The 23,625-nt window shown below is 42.6% G+C and overlaps 1 protein-coding gene across 1 annotated transcript; it reads right to left on the reverse strand.

The window, feature by feature from the left end:
• Nucleotides 1-9: 9 nt before the first annotated feature.
• LOC115598349 (sodium/bile acid cotransporter 7-like) lies at nucleotides 10-13,236 on the reverse strand. Its single transcript, XM_030450826.1, has 3 exons — nucleotides 13,096-13,236; nucleotides 9,323-9,405; nucleotides 10-84 (listed from the first exon to the last, which is right to left on the reverse strand). Exons 1-3 carry the CDS (start codon nucleotides 13,193-13,195, stop codon nucleotides 10-12), a joined length of 258 nt encoding a protein of 85 aa, XP_030306686.1. The 5' UTR covers nucleotides 13,196-13,236.
• Between the last annotated feature and the right edge of the window lie 10,389 nt (nucleotides 13,237-23,625).

Genomic DNA, 23,625 nt, shown 5'->3' on the forward strand with positions numbered 1-23,625 from the left:
AAACTCACCTCATTTCCACCAACAGCTTTGGTCAAAATCACTGCAGAAGACACTGGAGGTGGCATACAGCCTACGGTCTGCAAGCTGAAAACAACAAAAGGAAATGTTACATTCCTCACCTGATATAAAACACTATGCACCTGAAACCTTAAAATACCAAACAGCTGAGTAGAAACAATCATCACCTGTGCAACTCGATCTATTTGCCTTAAGCAGCCCTGCATCACCTGGCAGGATTTCTGTGCCTTCTTTTTCCAACCACCACAGTGAAGTCATGTCACCCAAACACTTAACCTCTGGGATTCCATTTCCCCACCTGTAGTGCAGTATCTACCAGTCACAAAGATATCTGCACACCCATCACAAAGGTAACTGCATTATGTGTCCTGATGGAGTTAGGTTGTTGGGTGCTTTGAGGTACTGTAGCTATTTGGAAAAAAAAAAGAAAATTAACCTGAATTTTCATGAAAAAAAGCTGCTCAGTGAAAAAAATATTTACTGTTAAGTAGAACAGTAAGAAGAACCATGCTCATTATTTTAGTTTATAAATGTATTTTGGTTTTCATCAAAGCCTACTAGAACAAAAAGGAATTACAATTAAGCTTTTTATTTCCTGAATATAAGGTCACCAAAAGATTAACTTTCACACATTTTTACTTCTTGGTAAAAATCACCTGATTTTTATTAAGCAATACAAAAATCTTTCAGAAATCTTAATTACTATCTTTTTTTTTTCCACAGTCTGTGCAATGTATATAGTAAATACATTTGATGTACATAGTAAATCCTATTGCAAGGTAAGAAAAAATTGTGTTTTATTCTGTTTTCAAAGACAGTCCCCCAAAAAAGTAGTTATCACAAAAATTAGTTGTATAAAATGTTTAAGTAGAAGCAACAAAAACATAGCACAATTGATAGTTAAACTGGGGACTAAGGAAAATAAGCCTTCCAAAGAAAAACTGTGTTGACTTGGAAAGAACAGTAAGGCATGAAATAAAATAGTCTGTGAAACTCCCAAATGAATGGAATCTACTGGAGTTTGAGACAGCATTCCAGTCCAGATCAATTATGAGCAGTGAATGACTTTGCACTTGTAACTGTGTTAGTCAATCCCTGGGAAATGCAGTGTCAGAAAGCTACAGCAAACACAGGCATTAAATCCAAACAAGAGGGAGCACATTGTAGCACAACTGGTATGCTGCAAATATACAAAAAGCTTAAATAGAAGAAACAGGTAAATGACAACAATGGTATTCAGTTTGTCAGCTATAGATACTGTGGAAAAGGAAAGAGACAGCCAATGTAAACATTCTATAAATCTAATCATGAAGCATCAAGCACCACCTCAGAAGCACACTGTACCTTTAGCTTACAGTGAAGTAAGCTATGGAAGCAGCAAGTTGTCAGCAATTAGGATAAGCTCTTATTGAAAAGAAATATAGGGGGAAAAAATGGTGTGGAAAGTTTGGAAGAACACGTGAAAATGTAGAGCAAACACATGGTGATATCAGTGTCCATCCCCTACATGGGCTGTGGTACTCTTATCTCCCTTCTAGGTGGTCTCTCAGCAGTCAGCTCCTTGAACTTCTCACCTGCACTAATAAGGGATGGATTAAATTCACAGTTATCAAGAGAAGTATGAAATGTGTGCAAGGGCATTCATCTCAGCTGACAGTGACTTTCCACACTATAAGAGAAAGGTTTAGTAACAGAACAGCTGTGAACCCTCTCAAATTCAAAATAATACATTTGGAAATTAAAGAAAAAAAATCACTATAAATGTATGGTTTAAAATATTCTTCATATGAAAATATTACTCTACAAAAAAGCCTGGTACACACTAAGAGGAAATGCTTTTAATTAGGCATACTGAAACATGCACTTGTCAACTTTTTCCTTTTTGTGTTGTGTCAGCTCCATGCTACAGAACCACCATACAAAAACATTCCTTGAACAGGCAACAGGTTACTACAGGTAACAACAAACTGAAGCATTCCACTGGTTCCTGCCATGCCATAAACAGTAACATCAAGGGTCCATCCCTGATGTTGGACAGATGCTGGAAGACAATAAATAACACCTGTTCTGCTAACACACTATAGACAGCTGAGTAATAAGGTCCGAAGTCACAGATTTTAGACATGGAACTACCACAGCCAGATCTTGCACCTGATCTTTGCACCTCATGCCTTACCACCTGTGCTGTACATACTACATGCTAAGGGGGGCAGGAGAGATGAGGCTGTGCAAGAATTAAGTTTCTTCATGCTCCTTTTCAAAGATACCTTGTCAGTGCAAAACCCAGTCAGCTAGCAAAAAAATAACTTAAAAGATGCTTGTAATGTCAGTTTCTGCTCTGTTTTATATATTTCCAAATAACTGCAAAACAACAAACCTCATAATACCATCCCAGAGAGGAAAAAACCCACCTAACAGTAGAAACCCAGATGAAAAGCTGGTAACATCTGAATCAGGTTCCTAAATATCACTTGCAGCAAAACAAATGGCAGATTCTGCCACTCATTCTGAAGCAAGTTGTGAAATCAGCTGTGGGCCTGACTGTGTCCTATGGGGCATCAGGATGAACTTCTAGTTACACAGAAAGTTCCTCACATCCATTCCTCATACCCATACAGGTAGATGCAAGTACATGCTGTAAAATGTGTTGTCCTAAAATTAGGACAGAGCTAAGCACCTCCTGCACCTCCACAGCACTGAAGGAACAGCTTCCATCAGGCTCGCTTTCCAACGATGCCTTCAGAGCCACACAATGGCTGCTGCTTTGTGCATGTCCTGACCAACAGTATTGAGCAAGAAAGCATCTCCAAAAAAAAAAAAAAAAAATTTGTAAAAATCCCTTAATTGAACATCTCAATCTCATCATTCTCTGAGTGAAGTCTCAATACAACAGAGTTACTGCAGTAAAAGATAAAATGCAGTCAGAACACAAAGAGTACTCAAAGAACAAGCACTTTCAAGGCAGCTTGAAAGATACAGGAGAATAACAGCTCACTGGTAAAACACAGACATAGCTTTGCAAAAAGTGAGGCTGGTTTAGGGTCCATGTTTAGGGAGAGAAACACACAAGTATTGGGGTTTTTTTGTTTGTTCGTTTTGCTTTGGTTTTTTTCAAAAAAAGCCCACATACAGAAACATGCATATACTTGTGTGTGTAGCAGATCATGTCCCTTAAAACAAAATGGCAGGGGATTCATAAGAAACAAGGCATGAGATGTGCTACAAAGAACAAAAACCATGAAAATCACTTGCACCTTGCATTTCATAAACTGAAACTCCCATGGATATGGAGGGAATTTTGGCTTACTGTGGAAAACCATGTCTCTGTTCTAGTTGAGGCAAAACTTCACAATTATTTTACTTCAAGGAATAATCTTTACAATGAATAGCCAAGTGGAAATGGACATTGCATAGCAATCTTGTTATTTCCTTATGTACAAATATGCTTAAGCAAAACAGTGCTAACTTTTGAATATCATCTCAGTTTCTTAGTATCATTTGGGCCAATTACACTTGGTGGAAGACCTAACAAAGCCTCTTCAAAACAAAACAAAATTAAACCAAGTGTTCTTTCAGGTTTAGGCTTTGTAGAAACAAACACAAGAAGCTTTATCATTAAATTTTTAAGACAGTGAACTCTCCCCAAGCAATGTTTCACCAAGCAGTAAGAAACAGGGAGTATTCTTCAAGTAGTTCTGTAAAATAATTTATTCTTGCATTCAAAAATTCCAGCATAGCTGCATGGCACTAGATATTGACCTCTGATACTGAAAAAAGTTGTGGGTTTTTTTATCTTTCATAACATCTATCACTACTGCACCATCAATGCAGTTTTGGATGCACACACTGGCAGAGTACACCAAAGATTTAAAACACATTGTTTCATGGTAACTTAGATCCTGCTCATCTCAAAGATCTATGAAAATTTTACTTTCTTTTCTCCCCTTTCCAACCCCCCCCTCCTTAATTTAGCTAGGAGCAGATACTGAACCCAAATCTGAACACACACAAGTGATGGTCCATACAGACTGTTTAAAAATAGAAAAGATTTTTCTTTTAGCATTCCTTTTCTATCCCCCTCAAGTCCCAGCACAGTACATCAGCTGTGTTCTGTGAAAGAGAAAGCTAAGTTCCGAGCTCCCTGCATGGGAAACTGCCCAGACCTTCTGAAAATAAGGCCAGGTTCCTAGAAGGCTGATCTTGTGCTTGTTCTGTGTTTTTGACAGCAAAGTCCTGAAGTATAAAAACAACCAGCAAAATCTGTTCACAATACAAGTCTTAAAACACCACTGCAGGACAAGCAGTCCTTTAAGAAGACAGCTACAAATATATTTCACTCTATTATGCTTAAACATACCCTTTTAAAAGCCATTCATTTATAGGTGTGATTGATAATAGCTGAAGAAAGAGCCATATTGCTGTTGGGAAGAACACAAGTGTAAAAATCTGGACAAAAAGGTGTAGTTTCACATGCATCAAAGCACTTGTCAGCTCCTGCAAAAGAAAAAGAAGAGAGGAAGTTGCAGTCATAACAGCTGAAGTAAGATCACATTTGTGCTTTTAAAACTAGAATCATCTTTATAATACAAAGGAGTGCACGTCAAAAGGACACCTTTAGGGATCATATGATCTCCTCTTGAACAGCAAAGCAAAGCATAAAAGCTCTGTCTGCTCCTGGGAATTTGTCCAAAAGAACTGTCCACCAGTCCAGTAACACTGCAGCTCTCACAGCTGTGGCTTTCAGCAGGCAGCACTTGGGGACTGCTTCAAACCTGGGCAAATTATGCTGCTGGCTACTGGTTCACTTTATTGACTGTTGATATCAGAGGAAGGGACACTTGTAGTGGCCACACCATTTCAGGTTTCTTTAGACTAAATAAAAGCAAAAACTGTTGATTCTCACTTATAGTGCGAAAAAGGGATGTTGATATTATAACACTCATCATTCATGGTGGGTTTTTTTACTGAAAGGCTAGCAAACAAACAAAATCTGGTTACAAAAACAGGTTACTTTTATCAACAGACAGGAAATGAGAAAAAAAATGGCAGATGAAGAATAGTGAAAAAATAATAGAGACTACAACAAGCTAACACTCTCTAAGCCTGAGAATTCAGAGAAAGTGCAAATCATTGCTGGAAACAATAATTAAAAAAACAATTAATTTTAAATGGTAAAAGAGCACTGCAGAGAGGTGATCAAGTGTCCTCACACAAACTCTTCAGTTCACTCTGGGTCTCTGGGTTTTTTTTTTAGGCACTGCAAGGATCTTTACACAGCTGTTGAGTACCAGGAAAATGTCTTGTACATCTCAGCTCATTTCAGCTCCCACAGAATCAGAAGAAAAATTCCTTTTCCTTGGTCTCAGAATAACTTGCACTCTTCTCAAGTAAAGAAAGAAACAGGAAAAGAACTGATAGTACTTTTATTCAAAAGCTGATTTGCTAGGGCTCTCCAGCTGACACCCCAGATACATATTAAAAAGACCAAGATAAAGAAATCTATTTCTGTGTACAGTAATGTAGTAGGTGATCTCCAAATGCCACCCTTTCTCAGCTTCAAAACTGTTGTAAAACACAAATATTTTATTTTTTTGCAAATGCACACACACTGATATAAGTACATATCTGCAAGTACTAGCAATTCAGCACCATGCCTTTTTTAGTTTATTTTTCACAATAAAATTATCTCCAAAATTTGAGTTAGGGGAAAAAAACCTTCCACAAAAAATACACATCCACTTTTAAAGTTACACAGAACGTGGACTTGAAAACATACTTCTTAATCCAGTTTTATCAAAAAAGTATAATGGCATTCAGTGTTTGGTTAATTGAATAAAACCACACTTTTAAAAAAGAAATAAAGAACCTCTTAAGCAGGCTAGTATCACACTGCATGAGAAAAACAGGCCTTCTTCATACTTAACCTGTCACAGTATCTATGGTATTTCAAATAGCATCACTGTAGTTCTATTTCAAATTGTAACAAAAAGAAAGCAAAAATCCCATGCAGGAAGAAAAGATACCTGGAAATACCTATATAAAAGTATATGTTTTTAAGGCGACTACATTGAGAAAACCCAAAACAAGTGACTTCTTTCAGCAAAGCTGTGAATTCCTCCTCTTCCCTGCCAAGCCACCTTCAGCCCAGATTTCCTTGCAGCCTGGTCTGGGGATGCACACCCAATCCAGGCACCATCACGTATACAAAAGTGCCCTTTTCATTTTATATTTTTACAATTGGAAAATGCCTCAAAGCCAGATGGTTTGAGGAAAACTCTGGGATCCTTTCAAAAGCAAAATCCAATACGAAAACTTGAGAAAGACCAGTTAGAGCCCTCAGGGAGCAAGGAAGGAGATTGCAACACAGCCAGGCCAGCGCACAAAGGAATGTTGCATTAGTTGTAAAGTTCCTTCCTAAATTACCAGTCTTCAAAATGTCTCTACTGATTCTCTTTTAGGACAGTTATTCCTTTGACTGTGTCACCACAGAACAAACACTGAGGCAACCAGCCTTCACCCTCTTGAGCAATCTATGAGGGCTTGTCCCAAAATATATCCATCACTCCAAAAGGCAGAAGTCTCAGAAAGCTACAAGAATCTGGTAGTTATGATTCTGTTTTTACACACCAGGTAGAACAGGTTACCTTGTTTTTTCCAGTATTTCATGCCCTTTAGATAGCTCACCCCAGCCTCTCACTGGTCAGTGTGGGTCCTTATTACCATCCAGCCATGCTTAAATGGTCATAGCTGGACTCTTCTGGGCAAATACCCAGAGAAAACTGTTTCTAGTTCCTCACCAAATTCCTCATTGAAATGGATAACTCAAGTATGTGATTTAATTTCTGGGGCCCTAGAGGAGGTATTAAAAGAGTAAGCAATCCAGTCACTGAAAACTGAAAGAGGATTATATTAGGGGGGAATAAAATATTCTTGTCATTCCTGGACACAGACTATTTCTGCAAACACAAGAGGACCTCAGTGATCTCTACATCTGAAAACATAACAAGACCATGCACAGACAGGTTCTCCCTGAATGCTACCAATTATTTAGTGAGCTGCTTTCTGAATGCACTCAAGCAACATTTTTGAGCATGTGCTTTCACAGGAGATATAACCAGAAGTGTAACCTTACCAGAGCATCAGCTATTTCTGATTTTGTCAGATTTATCAGGGGGTCTTCATTAACACAGAACTTTTTTATCATTTCATAAAGCACACCAAACACTATTTTTGATCTAACTAATATATTACCCAAGGTAGAAGAGCCAACACTAAGGTCAAAAACAAATAAACTCAAAAGCAGAAATTATTTACTTTGAAATCAAATAAGAAGATATATCAACCTTTAATAATTAAAACATGCAGTATTTTCATAAAATCATGACCTGGCCTTCTAATATACCTAGGGATCATTTTTAACATGCATTTTAGAAAGTAATAGCAGAAAGTACAAGTGAAATTGTTTTTTTCCTCTTTATCTTCCATCCCCATGGCAGAAATGGAATATAAAGCTGGATGTACATAACCAGTCCTAACTAATGCCTGGACATAAACATTGGCTTCTGCAAAAGCTTTAGTTACATAAAGATATTGCTTTTTAGACCGCAGATGAAAAAGAGTTATGCAGGTTCAAAGAAGGACATGATGCATTGGCCAGGAACCTGTCAGTCATGCCACTGTACCTGGAAAAAGTTAGTTGTACACTTGCACTGAGTATCTAATCAAGACTTTGATAAAGCTAATGATTTCACTCACAGCTGCTTTACAAATATAAGGCTTCAAGGATATAAACCAGGGAAAAGGAAAGAAGTTTCACATTTTTTTCTCTGCATGCAAAGACTCCTAACCCTGAAAGCAGAAAACTTCCCTCCATTAGTACTACTCAGACTTTGTGTTTCAGGTCCTCTTCTCTGTGGAAGAAAGCACCTATTTCCATTAGGATTAATTACTGTCCCTGGCAAATAGATAACATGGTTCTTTCTGCTCCTGCAGAAGATCACAAGGCTCTATGTAGCTGCTACAGAATTGCCTGAAGTTATCACTTCACTTACCCTATGTCCCAGCAAAACTAGAGGCCCAGAACTGCCAGCAGACAGAGCAGAGGGCTGCCAGCAATTCAAACAGCACCTCCCTTCAAAACTTCATCACTATAACCATGATAGAGTTGCAGGAACTTTTTGTTGCTGAATGCATGCTGTTCACCCAAATCCCAGTTTCCCCAGAAGGGAACTGGACAATATCATGATTCTTTTAGGCATTAGTATCATGCAGCACATGACTGACATCACCTGCTAGCACAGGCCACAGCATTGAAGGAACCAAGACATTAGACTAGCAGAAACATGCAGTGTTCCACTTGAACTCTGGCTGCTCCTTCTCTTCTTGGCATGGAGCCATCATTTCCTTTCTCCATGTCTCCTCTTTGCATCACCAAGAGGTTCTCCCTTTTATCCCTCCTTACTCCCAGATTGTTCTCTTTGAAAAATGTAACACAAAGTTTGAAACAAGTTTCCCTATCTCTGATATGCAGTAGAGTGCAGACACTTCAAGTCCCCCTCTCCACAACTAAATCCTACAGGAAAAGATTGCCAAGATTCTGTACTTGTATATTGGCCTTGCATCCCCAGAGGAACTTTTTTGTGTTGATATCAGGCTGCTGTCCTGCACCTACACAACACAGGAACAACTTAAAGCCACCAGACTTTGCTTGCATCAGTGCTATAGTGATTAACCTAAACAGTTTTACTTAGAGAGCAAACCAGCAGCCAAGATGAAGGGGAGAGGCACAGAGAGTTTACATCTTCTCTTCGTGTCCTACAGAGTATGGAGATTCCACATTCCCTCTCTGCCTAGTTCCCTATAAAGCTCAACCCAAGGATTCATGCAGTTTGCTGGCCTGTGTATCAGCTAAACAGTGAGGAAGCCAAGGTGCAGAAGGGGTGACAGAAGGCAGATGCTGAGGTGCTCCTGGATCTCACCCCAGTTTGAGTTTGGGACACATCCAGGGTGTAGCTCCAGGCTCAAGACTCTGCTCAGCAATTCCACGTATTCAAAGTCCTGCAAAGTTAAGCAAGCCAGCCCCTATGGATGGGCAAGATTCATCCATACTGTCCTTCTCATCATGATCATTATTTTTCTCTGAAATCAAGGAATGGTTACTCCATAAATGTCCTATATTTATCTTCTCCTGTTAGCTACTTCCCCAGCACAGTAATTAAATACTCTGATGACATTTAAACCTGATCAAAAGCAACACAAACTTTTCAAAGCAAAACAAGAAAGAAGCAATGAGAAAATACAGTACCTCAGTTTTTAAGGAGAGTCCACTGTTAAAGAATATAGCTGAAACAGCAATGTAAGTTATGGTAATTTCTGGTTTCAAGGGTCCTAAAAAATAGAGACATAGAGAACAAGGTGAACTACAATCAAAGAGATAATTATATGCATATATTATAACAAAGTAAATTGAGAATACTTAGGAGAAAATCTAACCCTTCCAGTGTTTCATAAAAAGAATGGGGTTTCTATTAAGTTACAGAAAGCATGCTATTAATTTATAAAATATGAACAAACCAGTGAGTGGAGACTGAGATATGATGTCATATAAATTTGGCTTCTGTGATTACAGATCACTGGAACCAACAGGTAAAATCTGGAAATGTGAAAATGGAGAATTTTTCACAGTTCTTTAAACAAAGTTTCCCTATAGCATCATCAAACTCAAGCCATTCATACACACTAAGAAAATATAAGCTGCTCCCTTCACAGAGTCATTGGTATAATGCATGTTACCCACCTCTGAATTCTTACTCCCCCTCCATGCCTGTCTGGCTGCCTGCACAGAGGAAACCAAATCGTGCAATGATTTCCTTGCCATGCCTCTATTTCAAATAGAATTCTGCACTATTCCCCCACAACAAGCCTGTGGCAAAAGGTTCGTTCCAGCCCTACAATAACAATTTCCAATTTCAGGCACACTATTGCAGTGAGATCAGCAAGGGTAGATGCCTCCAAAGGTTCCACTGTATTAAAGGCTTACATATATATATATATATATATATATACACACACACACTTTTTTTCAAGGAGATTAAAATAAAATACCTTTTACACTCCTGTAAAAACAATGGATTCTCTTAATACACTTTGCTTTTGGAGGTCACCAAGCACAAGATCTAAACACACTCGTTTCTTTACAAGCATTCAACCAGTTACTATATTAGAAAGAAAATATTAGCAGTCTGCTTAGGGCCAAAGTAATATCCTAACTCTGCAAATGACAGTAAGTTGTCATGAGCAAAACTGCAGCAGCAAACAAGCAAGCCTTTACTCAACACTCCAGAAGAGAAGGTCCTTTCTACTCTCTTGGATGAATGGCACATTGATGGTCATACTGCAGCAAGGTCAGTGATCTTTAAATGAGAGGGATTTGATCATACAGTGAGTCTACTGAAATTTGCATCTCAAGTCATTTAAAACCAAACCCTACTCAGAGAACTCTGCTGATGAAACACTAAAACTGTGAGTGTTTAATACAAATGCTAAACCTACCAACCTGTACCAAGAATAAGGTAAAAATAAGCCAGGAAATGCAAGAGTTAAAGTTGCAACATATCACATGGCTAGCTGCAGAATTGTGGCATGTTAACTGAATAATTAGGAAGGGAAAAAATTTATATATATAGGTATACAGAAAACTGCATTATATATAGAGAGAGACAACCACATAAGTTTTCTAATCATATAGAAAAATAGAGCATATATATATATATATGTGCATGCATATCCACACTGGGCAGACAGGGTTAATAACAGTGGGTTAATAACAGTGGGTTAATTAGTCTGTCAAAGAGAGGGGTTCTTCCAGGACTCAAGTTTTGCTTTCAGGGTTTTTCACTGGGCTATCTGAAGTTCTTTACACAAGAGAAACCTCTACCACCAGACCAACCACATGTTCACAGAGCACTGGAAACCCTGGCCAGAACAAACCCCCTTTATCTCCTGTGCAAAAGACTGATCAGGAAAGCTCTTTTCACAAAGGAACTAAATAGGAAAACAAACAAAAAAGGGCTTGGCTTGTGCCCTGAAGGTGGCAACAGCACAAATTGCTGTTATTTGTGGCACAATGGTCCACTGGCATGGATGCTGGACCATCCATACCATTCAGTAAGGCCCAGCAAATGGGCATGGTTTTATCAGCTGGAAAATGACAAACAAAGTTTTGTTGGGTTTTTTTTTATATGCTGTTATTTTCCCACACCCCAACCTTTTTTCTTTTTTTTTTTCTTTTTTTTTTTTCCCCCCTCTGGAGGAGCTTCAGACGAGCAATACCAGTTTGAGGAACATGTCCTCATGAGTTTCAATCAATGCTCAGAGATTTTTCAAGCAAGTTATCCCAGGAACAATACCATGTCAATGCTTGACATCTCTGTGCAGTAGGATAATTAAAGTAAGTGCTCAATCATAGGACTTCCATGTAAACCAAGGAAAAATTACCTGGTTTTCTAGCTAAAAAGATCTCCCACATTGCTGCTAACAATTGGCATGACAATCAGACCAGAAAGGGACATACCACTTGATACTACCAATTCAAAGTTGTCTTTAAGATCTGCTGAAGACACAGCACAGATTGGGCAAAAAGCTTCATATGGGTCCTATCCATCTTTGCAAAGCAGCACACAGATGTTAAAAGGGATCCTTACACTGCAGGAATTTGCCTACCCTGAACTCTATGAAGAACCTGAGTTGCCACAGAGCCATATTTTTTAAAAATCACTTTCTTTTTTTCCAGAACCAAAGGGGCAGGAAAAAAAAAGGATACCTCCTCAGTGAGAAACTATCCTCAAACTTCATCTCTGTTAAAAAAAAAAATATCTATGCACATAAAAGCTAGATTTTTCTTCTCCTCCCATAACATGGAATTGCTAGAGAAATTCTGTCCAAGTGTTCTACATCCTTCTTAAATCTTCAGAGATCAACTAAAGCATACATTAATTTGTTCTTGAAAACTATGTACATTGGGACAAAAGTTACATTGGAAACTAACCAAAGCTGCTGCCAGCATTTATACCTAAAGATACACTGTTCGTCTTAAAACAACACATGGGTTTTCAGCAGCTCTTGTTACAGGAAAAACACAAGCCCTCACTGCTTTTAAAATGACAGATCTTTCCTCCCACTTGTTTACTCTGAGCATTTAACACCATCTTGCACAGAATCATTCTGTTTTCCCTCCTCTTTAAATAAGAGATTCAAGTGGACAAAAAGAACATCTAAAATACAAGAGTGTTATTACAAAGTAAAAAAAAAAAAATTAAATCACCTGACTGAAATACAGCACTTGACATTTTAATACAAAATACGTTAAGCTCTGCCTCTCCCGCAGAGAAGAGGCATTCACACACGGAACTGCAATGGCTTTATGCTCATCTTAGAGTTCCTGAAGTTATTACTGGGTTTAACAGGAGCACATTCAAGGGAAGTTGCCATCCAGTATTCCCTGCCGCCAGTCCCGAAAGCGCTGGGGATTATTCAAGCAACTAGTGCAGTGCCTGGGAAAGGTACCCACGGGAATACGCCCTGAAATACTTCTGGGCTCCCTGGGCACCTGAGCCTGGGCCGGCGAACCGCCGGGAGTGCGGGGACCAGCGGAGGGCCGGGCTCATGGGGCTGCGCCCCGCACCCCGGGCAGCTCGACTCGCCAAGTTTCCGAGCGGATTCCCTGACGGCCGTGAGATACCCGAGCCAGTCTCAGCGTCCCAGGCAGTGAAGCCCCCGGCACCCTCCCACCGGGGACCCGCAAAAGGGCCGGCAGCCTCCTCCCCCCCCCCGCCTCCACAGCCCGGCAGCCAGGCGGCCGCTCCCCGCTCCGCCGCCGGCACCCGGGCCCACGCCGGAGGGTGAGGGGTGCAGCGCCGACCGCGGGGAGTTGGCAAAGTACCCGCAGGACCCCCAAGGGCTCCCGGGCTCTCGGGCAGCGACTCCGGGGGCTCAACCCAGCGCTCTCCGCACGGCCCCGCAGTCCCCGCCGAGCTGCCGGGTGCGCGGCGGCCCCGGCTGGGCAGTGGTCGGACTCACCCCCTTTGACGCCGACTGCGGGCTCCAGCCGCGCCACCGCGATGACCAGCACGATCCCGAAGATGAACCAGTCCTTCCGCAGCCGCTCCAGCGGCCCCATGGCGCGCCCGGCCCGGCGCAGCGCGGCAGAGCGGCGGGGCGGGGTGCAGCCCCACCGCCCGCCAGCAGGACCAGCCGGATCCGCTGACGGGAAGAGTCTCACCCACCGCCGCCATCACTACCACGCACTTCCTAATACACACGCAGCTGCCGCGCCGCCGCCCGCCTGCCCGCCCCCAGCGCCGACACCCCCTCCCCCCCCCCCCCCCCCCCCGCAGATCCGACCCCTCCGACTCTTTCCACAGCCGCCGCGCTGCAAACCCGCGCTGGGGTCAAGGCGCCGGCGGACACCGCGGGTCGCGGCGCTGCCGGGTGGGGAGACACGGGGACGGTGCTGCCTTTGCTAAGCAGGCCGGAGAGCGTGGCCTCCAGAGCCGGCCCCGGCAAGGGGGAGGGTAGGGGCGGGTGCGCACCCCTGCGGGACGCGGGGCTCGGGGGGGGGTGGAAGGGGGGTGGGAGGGGGGTGGGATACTACGGCGGGGGAGGCGTGCGCGCTGCTTTGGAGCATTACAACGTTTGCGTGACGCCCGGCGCTTGACGTGCGGGAGGGGCGGGCACGCGCCAGCGAGCCGGCGGTTGCGGTGGTTCCGAGCGCGCGCGGCCCGGCAGAGGGGGCGGTGCGGGGGGCGATCCCATCCCATCCCTCTGTGTCCGCACCCTCCGCAACCCCTGCATCCCACTGCTAGGAGCCGCCGGCCGGGATATCTTCGTGGTCGCCGGTCAGCTGTGAGGGGGCGGGGAGCGCAGCGAGAGTTAAACCCCTGGAAGCCATGCTGCGGGAGCGAGGAGCTGCGGGCAGGCGGTGGCCGCGGTGTCACGCGTGTACACGCACCTTACCCGCACCCTCCCCGCACTGTCCTGTTACTGCGCCAGGGCGCCGGAGGTTCATCGTGGCCCCGGTGCCGCTTGCCTGCCGCAGCAAAGGGCTCGCCTGTCCGGGCTGAGCCAGCCGAAGGGTGTCTGACCTGCCGGCAGAAGACACACCTGTCGCGACATGCCGCTGTCGTCTCCCGAGCTCCTGCCGAGCCAGCCGGCTTCTGAACTGAATTAAGTCCGTTCCCTGTGCGGAGGCCGGTGGGTTTATTTCAGTGTTAAATATATTTCCATTAAAACAGCGTAAAAACCAAACCAAACCAAACCAACCTTCGTTCTGGTGCTCCTCCTGCGCTTCCCATTTCCAATTCCCCTCCTGCCTCTGCTTCCCGATGGATTTCTTAGCTCAGCCTCTGCCCTAAATCCCATTACCAAGGAAATGATGAAGGAGGCAACGCTCTGCTGGCACAGCTGCTCATACCACCGCCGCCTTGTTCCGGCAGGTCTGAAACACACGGCAGCTCCACTGTCTGTTTTCTAAATATTTAGGTAAGTTTCTACTTCACAGTCTCTGTGGGTATATTCAGGTTTCAAAGAAGAGCCCTGCCACATGCCTTCTGCTCTCTGCTGCCGAGTAAATAGACGTTTATAGCTCGAAGCTCAGCTGTCAGCTACTTCGGGACACGGTGTAAGGTTCACTTGTATAAACACATGAACATCATCACTGTATTTTTCTAATGTGTCAGGAACACGCCTTCTCTCTCCTGCAAGAAGGTCCAAAACGTGCCAGTTAAAACAATTATACATGTCACTGTTTTACTAATGTTCAGTGGAGTTGGTGCTTGCTGTTTTCTGATAGAGGTGCCAAACTGCAAAACCTCCACTGTGTTTGGCTGTTTTCTGGAGAAAAAAAATTTGTAACAGCTGTTCTTCTAGAGCAAGCTGTGATTATAACCAGGATAGGATTTGATTGCTGCACAGAAAGGATAAGATGAATCGACTAAAGCTATAAAGTTGATGTTTATCATATAAATTATACTAAATCCTTGTGTAATTCATTCACAGGTGAGGTGGCCCTAGCATGGTTTTTATCTGCTCTGTTCACAGATAAGAGTGCTTAGATCTCTTCAGAGGTGTCTCTGAAAGCACCTGAGCAAGGGCATAGGCTCTGATCTGAGGGCAGCAGGAGACCATGCAGGTGTCCAGTGTTCCTCAGGTCATTTTGTTGTGAATTTGGACACAGCTCTGAAGGTCCTAACAGAGTGGAGCAGGAGGCTCTGAACCCTCTGCCTGGCTGGTTCATCACAGGATGCAGAGGGCTCGTTCTGCACCAGCAGGGCTGGAAGGCAGGAGCAGCTTCAGCATAATTCAGGAAAGCTTTGTTACCAAGAAAGAGCAAAATGGCTAATAATCTGTTCAGGGTGAAAGTTAAGCTCTCAGAAGTTAGAAACAGATTTCACAGTGAATGTCAGTTTTCACTGTGATGTCAGTTGCTACAGAAGCTGTAGATGCCTCATAATGAGAGAAAAAGGGAACTCCTTGTTCACTGTCCCAAGCCTGTCTCCAAACGTTCCTCTCTAGAAAAAAAGATGAATTGTCTCACTGTGCATTAGATTTAGAACAGTTAGGAAATATATAGAAAATCTATCAGTTTGCCCGTGGTTATCAGATATCACAGAAAAAAAGTTCAACTTGTATCTATACATCCTGAAGGAAACGATAAGCATTATTTAGTAAGTCTCTAATAATGGTGCTTCAAGTGGATGCTTTGCCTGGAAATTTGCCTCCAAAAGATCTGAAGTTTGTATAAATGCCTTTGCCAACAAAAAAAATGGATTCATATGGCTCTTGTCTTCTGCAATCTTTAAGATCATATGCCAGTATTCTAAGGTGTGTATTAAAAGGCTTGTACAAAGGTATTTTAGCTAGTTTTGTTTAAAAACTGTTCTTCTGTTATCATGATAAAGTTATAGGTCTCTTAGATGAAATAGATTAAATTGTTCCTGCTTTTCAATTAGAGACCACCCTGTAAAGCCTGCCCTGCCCCACCAGCATGGAACAGGAAGAAGGAAAACACTTCAAGTGTATTGCATAATTAATTGGCAAGAATTTCACGTGTCCGAAGTCTGTTTGCATGGCCACATCACTGTTATTACACAGCATTTTGTCATCCTTACTGAAGCTTTTGGTCAGTATTAGCAAGGGACAATTCCATGTCTGCCATCCAAGACACTATCTCACAACATTTACTAATAATATATTCATATCCTAATTAACCACTGGGACTTGGCCAAACCCCAGAATGGTCTGGTACATCTGTACCTGTGTTCTCCATTACATTGTACAAAACCATTTAGGGATATATTTAGCTGTGGCTTAGAATACAGTGCAGGAAAGTGAGTTTAGCTTCTCTCTGATTTTATATGACCAAGTTTTCACATTCATTCAGCTGCAAACATTCCTCGGGGCTTCCAGATGCTTTCCTGCCTCCAAAGGCCCTGGTGCTTCCTTCTGCATGACATAAAAGCTTCACGACATGCATAGCTATGTGACACCAAACCTTCACTGTTCACAGGTAGTCTGCTGAAATCACCAGGACTGCTGATGTGAGCTCAGCTGTTTTTTTCATGTCTGCAAAGATGCAGAAGTGGACTGGACATTTCTGGGCTTTTCATTATGAAGACCCATTCTTACGTGGTTTGCAACTGCTGCCAAAATGTCAAATCCTCTTTGTGCCATATGGAGCCTTTTTTCTTTTGTGCACCCAGCCTCTTATCTGCACAACATACCTTACTGTCTAATAACGACACAGTTAGGCTATTTTAGGGAATATGCTGGGATTTTTAAGTTCCCTGGCATCAGATGTCACCTGATTATGCATTGAGACAGGAGAGATTTCAATATAAAGGGGATTGGATCACGAGATAAAGGGAGCTTAAACGAGAAGAAGAGATAGTGTTAAATAATTTAGCTTGAAAAGAACAGAAGATATTCAGAATGAACAAGATAAAGAGAGGTGGTTAATTATAAATAGGAAAGTTGAGGAGAAAAAGTGGAAATATATGGGAGACAGTTTACAGCACATTTATATTTCTCACAAGCACTTAGTGGCATGACCTCAGATTTTCTCTGCAGCTTGAAGATACTGCTGTACTGATTCCATTAGCTGGTTTTCCTTATGGAAATGGGATTTGCAGCTCTTACTCTATCCTGGCCTAGGTGCTTATACTGTTTCAGGCATCTTCAAGAGGTCTTTCAGTTGTTGGATATTATTAAATGTGCTGCAGGACTTATTACCATTAGTGTAATGCAGAAATAGGAATTATGTGCCAGTTCAATACAGTACAGTGCTTAATGGAACTTGAACATATGTATATGTATACTATTCTAAAGAGAAGCCATAAGATGATAAAAGGTTTTGTGGATCTTTGCGTTTATTTTATAAAAGTATGATTTTCCTTCACCAGAGATTTGAAATACATAATGGTTTTGTTTTGGTGGAGGTTTTTTTGTTTGCTTGTTTGTTTTTTAGCTTGTAATTGAGGTTTCTCATATAAAGTTAGTATCCAGAAAATAAGCAAATTTTCTTTTACTTAAGGTCCCATTGTGTAATTTTCATACTCTAATCTTAGGCATTAAGAAGAAAGTTTAAAAGCAAACAAATGGGCACACATAGGCTTGAGAACATGGCAGTTGCTAATAGAAAGCTTTGTCTTCAGGTTGCTATGAGATGGCTTTTTAGCTCATGGAAGGAACAGAAGGACCTGTCCAAGATTAAGGTGGGGCCTGGCTTTTGTTGTGTCTCTTTTGATTTTAATATTACCAAGGGTTTAAAGGTACAGAGAAACAGAGCAAATTCAGGCGTTTCCGCAGGGAAGAATGACAGAGAAGTTGGCTTTACACTTTCTCAGATTTGCCAGTTTGACTTCATCATACTATGGCCACCTGTTTTTTCTTACCTCTTGGAACTTTGCACATCGTTGCTATGTCCTGTCTTCACCACAAGCCAGAACCTAACTCTCCATCAGTCTGGAGAAGAGCCAGGGGCAATCCCCAGGCAGGGCTGTGATGTGCTCTAATCATGGTCAGTTTGGATATTTAGGAAAAACACTCTCAGGATCAACAGGATGTGAAATAGAAACAGATACATTCTTTGAGCTTAGCTTGGCACATTGACTTCTGCTGCCCATTTTGAACATCAAACCATGTTCATAGCTTGCAGCCTGACTGTTCAGTCCTCATCAGCCACCAGTTTCCCCAGGTCACAGTTTCAGACAGTAACTGGACAGTGTCAGATGCTCTCTGTTATTCCCCACCACCCTCCCAGGGGAAGATGAAGAAGGGAATAAAGGAGAGAGACTATAAGGTTGGAAGAAAAATCTTGGGCAGATTTAATGAGGTAGTAACAGCAAATCACAAATGTATAGACAAATATGTAAATGTGGAGCTTGCCCTCCTCAGATGTCATTACTGCCCAGCCAGAACAGTCCCACACTGGACTGGGCAGCAGATGGGGGTGCCCAAGCCCAGGGTCTCAGGGACAGCTCACAACAGACTTGGAGCAATCAAGCTGGTCCTGCCTGGGAAGGCAGAAGGTGACCTGTTGGGAATGAGGGTCTATCCCTGCTGAGGAAACAAGGAGCAGGAGGCTTAACCCCACTAGCACACCAGCCATAGGGCTCTTGGGAACCATTTTATACTGAGCACCATGGGCAGGAACACTGTGATTGATCCATTTGGATCTCCTGACCCATCCTCTCCTCCCATGGGCTCAGCTGCTCCCCATTCTCACTGCCACATTCACAGCCTGGCACCTGCTGGTGGGGTCCCAGGCATCTGGTCCCCTATTCTGCTCAGACCAGGACATCCTGCAAGATGGAAGCAGGGGGAAGCATCTGCCAAGCAGCTTGTTCTGCTTACAAGGGTACAGACTTACAAAGGAAGGTTTTGCCTCTCCTCCCCTGAATGAAGCAGACCTTCCTGAGTGCCAGGAAACAGGGGAGCTTATAGTCATATAGCTTGACAGTGCTGTTACTTGCCTGCATTGAAGTAAATTCCACAATATTTGGCAGTCAGTTTGTTTGACCCCAGCCTTATCTGGCCTTTTGATTTGCAATGGGCTGGGTAATGCCCCCCCTAGGAATATAAGTGCTTCCCTCTACTGCATCTCAGTCCTGAAAGGCAGGGCATCTTCCCACCCAACGTGTGGCACTCATCCCCTTTGCAGGGCTGTAACTGAGATATTCTTTTCTCTTTTTTCCCCAAATTGTTTTTTGTACCAGGGCAGATTTCAGACATCAGATTGCAATGTTTCCCTGCAGCAGTCATTGTGCAAGCATAAACCCAGACACATTTACAGCCATCAAGTAGCACCTAAACACATGCTGGACCTTGCTGCAATGCAGCCCTGTTAGCATCAGCTGCCTCAGTGTCCCAGCCCTGGGAATATTTAAGGTCAGGTGGGACAGGGCTCTGATCTAGTTGGAGATGTCCCAGCACATTGAGTGGGCTTTGGACTACCTGACTCTTAAAGGTCCCTTCCAACCCAAACGGTTTTATCATCCAGTACACATGGGGACCACCAGGCCAAGGTCGTCCCTAGCTCTGCCCTATCCTGAGATAAAACTCTGGCTCCTCTTTCACCTTCTGCAGACATCCTCACAAGCCCTCTCCTAGGGGGGCATGAGATGTTTGAGAGACATTAATAGATGGGGTCTGATACGTCTGACATGGATCAGGCTCACTTCTGCCTTGCCCCTCAAAGGTTCAGAGTTTTGGGAAAACTCTCAGATTGGAAGCAGACACACACCTATATCAAGAAAAGCATAGTCAGGGAGGGAAATAAGCTGTTGGGAAATTCACTAAATAATTAGGGTAAATAAATAACCAGAAAGGAAGAGATCCTTTAAAATCTATTTAGTAACAAATCATCATATCTGTCAATACAGGAGAAATGAGGATGCTGACAACTCTTCATCCCACAATCTGCACCATTAATAAGTGATGAAGGATTAAAAAAAACTGGGACACTTTGTGCCTGTAACAGTATAACATCAGGACAAGGGAATAAAGCTGAACTAAAACAAAGAACATATTGTGTGTTGCCAGCAAATAATGACATAAAATAAAACAAGACCACGGAAACAAATACAGCCCCTCCAACCATCAAATATAAAGAAAACATGACTGCCTTTTTTTTTTTTTTGGCAGTGACCAGATACAAATATTGAAGTCAGCAATGTCTGATGAAAGTTTTGGATGAGGTCATTATTCCAGAAGTATCCTGCCCAGACTCCTTAGTTAAATAGAGGGGAGAAGGGATGGGAACCAAAGGTTAAAGGTACATACCATCCCTAGTTAAATAACACTGTAAAGGATGTGGACTGAAGGGAAAGCCTTTTGCATCCAAGCCCACTGCTGTGCCACTCCCCTTCCACTATGAATTAATTTCCTTCACTAATGAGGAGGCAAGATTTTTGCACCTCTGGCACATCCAGTACTCAAACACCCACCACTGGTTTCTTTGGCACAGCCAGCACAGTTGCTAAACCCTCTCACTCCTCCCCCTTCTCCAGTGTTCAGCATCTGTCCCATGCCTTTGCCTGGACATGAGTGAAGAGCTCTACCCCCGAGACATTCCTCCCTCTCCTTTCTGTCTCCAAGGAAAGGAGGAGTTATTCCTTCACAAACTTGAAATATTCCTACCACATAATCCAGTGTCAAAAAGATTTCCAAGCAACACTGCCCACTGTTTATCCAGCTTATACCACACGAGTCATCTTAGGTTGATTTTGAGTTAATATTGTGCTCTTCATTTTGCAGGTCCCATCCGACCTCCTCCATCTGGTTCCATGCAAGCAGCTTTAATGGCAAGGCCTTGTGCTTCAGTGAACAAGAGAAGGAATTCATTTTTGTAGGTGTGATTCAGAAAGTGCAGTAGGGAAGCTAGAAGCAAGAAAAGCAGAAATGGGGAGGGATCAGTTGGTAATTTTTTTGCAGCCAAACCTAAGGAGGCTGTGTTATGTGGGGCCCTTTTTCTTCAGAGGATGTGCATTGAGTTCTGCCCTGATCCCTTTAGGAAGTGGGAGAGTTACAACGATGCCTTTTCCCTGAGAGCATTTCTAAGCTTTCCTCATAGGAAGCCTTCCTTGTGGTGCATTCTTAAGTAGATCAAATGTAAAGGAAAATCCCAATTCAGAATTAATTGGCATATATTTTTTCAGGAGCTGGAGGGATTTTGAATTCCTTCCTTGCAGATGAACTCACAACACTCCTGCAGTCCCACATTTGAGGCTGTACCTGTCTCTGGAAGCATACAAGCAAAAGACCTGCAGCAAAATACATGTTTCTGATTTTACCTCTCCACTTTCTGACTCTGACAGATGCTTTCCAGCATGGTGTCCATGGCTCACGTTCACTCCAGATTTTTCTTGCAGTCTTTGCCTCCTTCGGTGATGTTCTCGCTGTGGACACAGCAGCAGAAAAAGCAAGTGTTTGGAATTGATAATTTTCAGCATCTGGGCACACTCAGAATCAGCAAGTAAAGAAGATACTTTGATGGTGGAAAAAGAACCCTTGTTTAAGGAGGGGCCAGAATAACACTGGGAAACTCTTAGTACCTTTGTCTCCAGCATCATCCACACCATGTGCTTGTTTTCCATTATTTTATGAAAGCAAGCTAGGGTGTTTGAACCATGACAGGCCACTGTCCTCTGGTATTCTCCTTTTGCTCTGGAATTCTAAACACAGCCAGTGCCTAAGTCTTTATCCAGACAGGTATTCATGTTTCATCTCCTGTCCAGCAGCTATCTGTGTATACAGCAAGCTCCATCCGAGTCACACAGTAATAATCACTGCTTATATACACGATCCCCTGTGTACTGTATACTAATGTCTGGCTGGTAATTTAATGGCACCTCTAGGCATAAACAAAAGTTTATTAAAACAGTAAGTAAAATGTTCCCGAAGACTGGCCTGCATTTTTAATTTTCTGTTCAGCGTTCCAAAATACAGAGCCAGCCTTTCTATGCAAAAAAGAAAGCTATGGAGTTAACATCAAGTAACATCATTTTGAACAATTTAGACGCAGCACAGCCTAGAGCAATAGGATGCTTCATTTATATTCACAAACCCCTTCTTTTACAATTCTGTTTTTGTGACAAGGTGCTGGGGGTGGGAGGATACAGGGTGTGTTTTCTGCAAGAAGCTGCTAGAAGTTTTTCCTATGTCTGGCAACCAGTTCCAATACAGACCCAGCACTGCCCCAGCAATGGCAGTGGCACCCCTGGGCTAACATAGGTAACACAGGGAAAATACTTCTTTCTCAAGAGCATCAGCAACTGCATACAAGTTCACAGAGATCTGGCTCCCATGCCAAGGACCTCACTGTGGAGCAGGGGAAGGGTGTGAGGAGACCTCTCACTGAGGAGGAAGAGGAAGCAGAGACAACATATTATCATATTATTGATTGCAACCCCCATTCCTCAGGCCCCTGTGGTGCTCAGGGGGAGAATTAGGAGTAAAGTTGAGGCCGAGAAAAAGGGAAGGGTGGGTAGGAAGACAGTTTAAGATTCAGGTTTTATTTTTTATTGCCCTACTCTGATTTGATTTTCAATAAATTAAATTAATTTCAGAAATCAGTGGCATTGCTCATTAAAAAAAAAAAAACCAAAAACAAAAGGTAAGGGTCTGGCAACAATGCCAGTGTAACTGTGGTGCACACTTTGTGGTATTTCACTTTAAAATAAAATGCCAGGGCTGATACATTATCTGTCATAAAATGCTGACACAAAATATTCAGGCATGATGGGCTATATATGCAAACAAGAGCTTGCAGTGTCTGGCCCAGAACTTAAAATTAGGCAAATTAACACTGCCTTTGGAGCCTGAGGATCCAATGTGGCAGTAAGTCCCCAAAATCCTCATGGAGGTCAAGGGGTCTTCCACATGGGAAGGGAATTCTTATTCAAACCATTCCCTCACATGGGACATTCATTATAAGGCTCTCTTATATATATATATATTATTTTTTTTTCCCCTGGAGATGAGGATGACTGTTTAGGACTCTCACCATTAAAGGCAGAGTTCATTCCCATTTTAATATCTTCATCTCCATAGCTGTCACTTAATGAATTTTTAATACTCTGCTGTCCATGCATGGTCCACTTTTCCTCTGCCCTGTGTAACAGCTGTGGAGATACAAGGGATGGAATTTTAGCCCCAGTTCAACAGAGCACTTTCACACACATTTAAGGTGCTGCAGCTGGTGAAGAGGCTGATTTACTTAAATGCTCTGCTGAGTTAGGGACCTATGACCTTATATCATCTGGAACTTTAAACTGCATTAGTAACCATTCTATGTGTGCAATGACAAACCAATGGCTTTTTATTTCCAGGAGTAGGAAAGAATAAGACTATGTTGGCCAGAGCCTGGAAGCTTTGCATATTCATACTTCTCACAGTTGTTAAGTGTTTGAAAATTCAAGTAATGAGCATACAATACTCTGGCTGCCTTTGTATTGCTTGGGGGTTTGCTATTCTAGTAGAATCTCTACAGAAACCATTCTATCAAGTCAATTTTTTCACCCTCAAATTGAATTAGCACTTGTACATTGAAGT

Source organism: Calypte anna, chromosome 4B, assembly GCF_003957555.1.
Source record: "Calypte anna isolate BGI_N300 chromosome 4B, bCalAnn1_v1.p, whole genome shotgun sequence".
NCBI classification, from domain to species: Eukaryota; Metazoa; Chordata; class Aves; order Apodiformes; family Trochilidae; genus Calypte; species Calypte anna.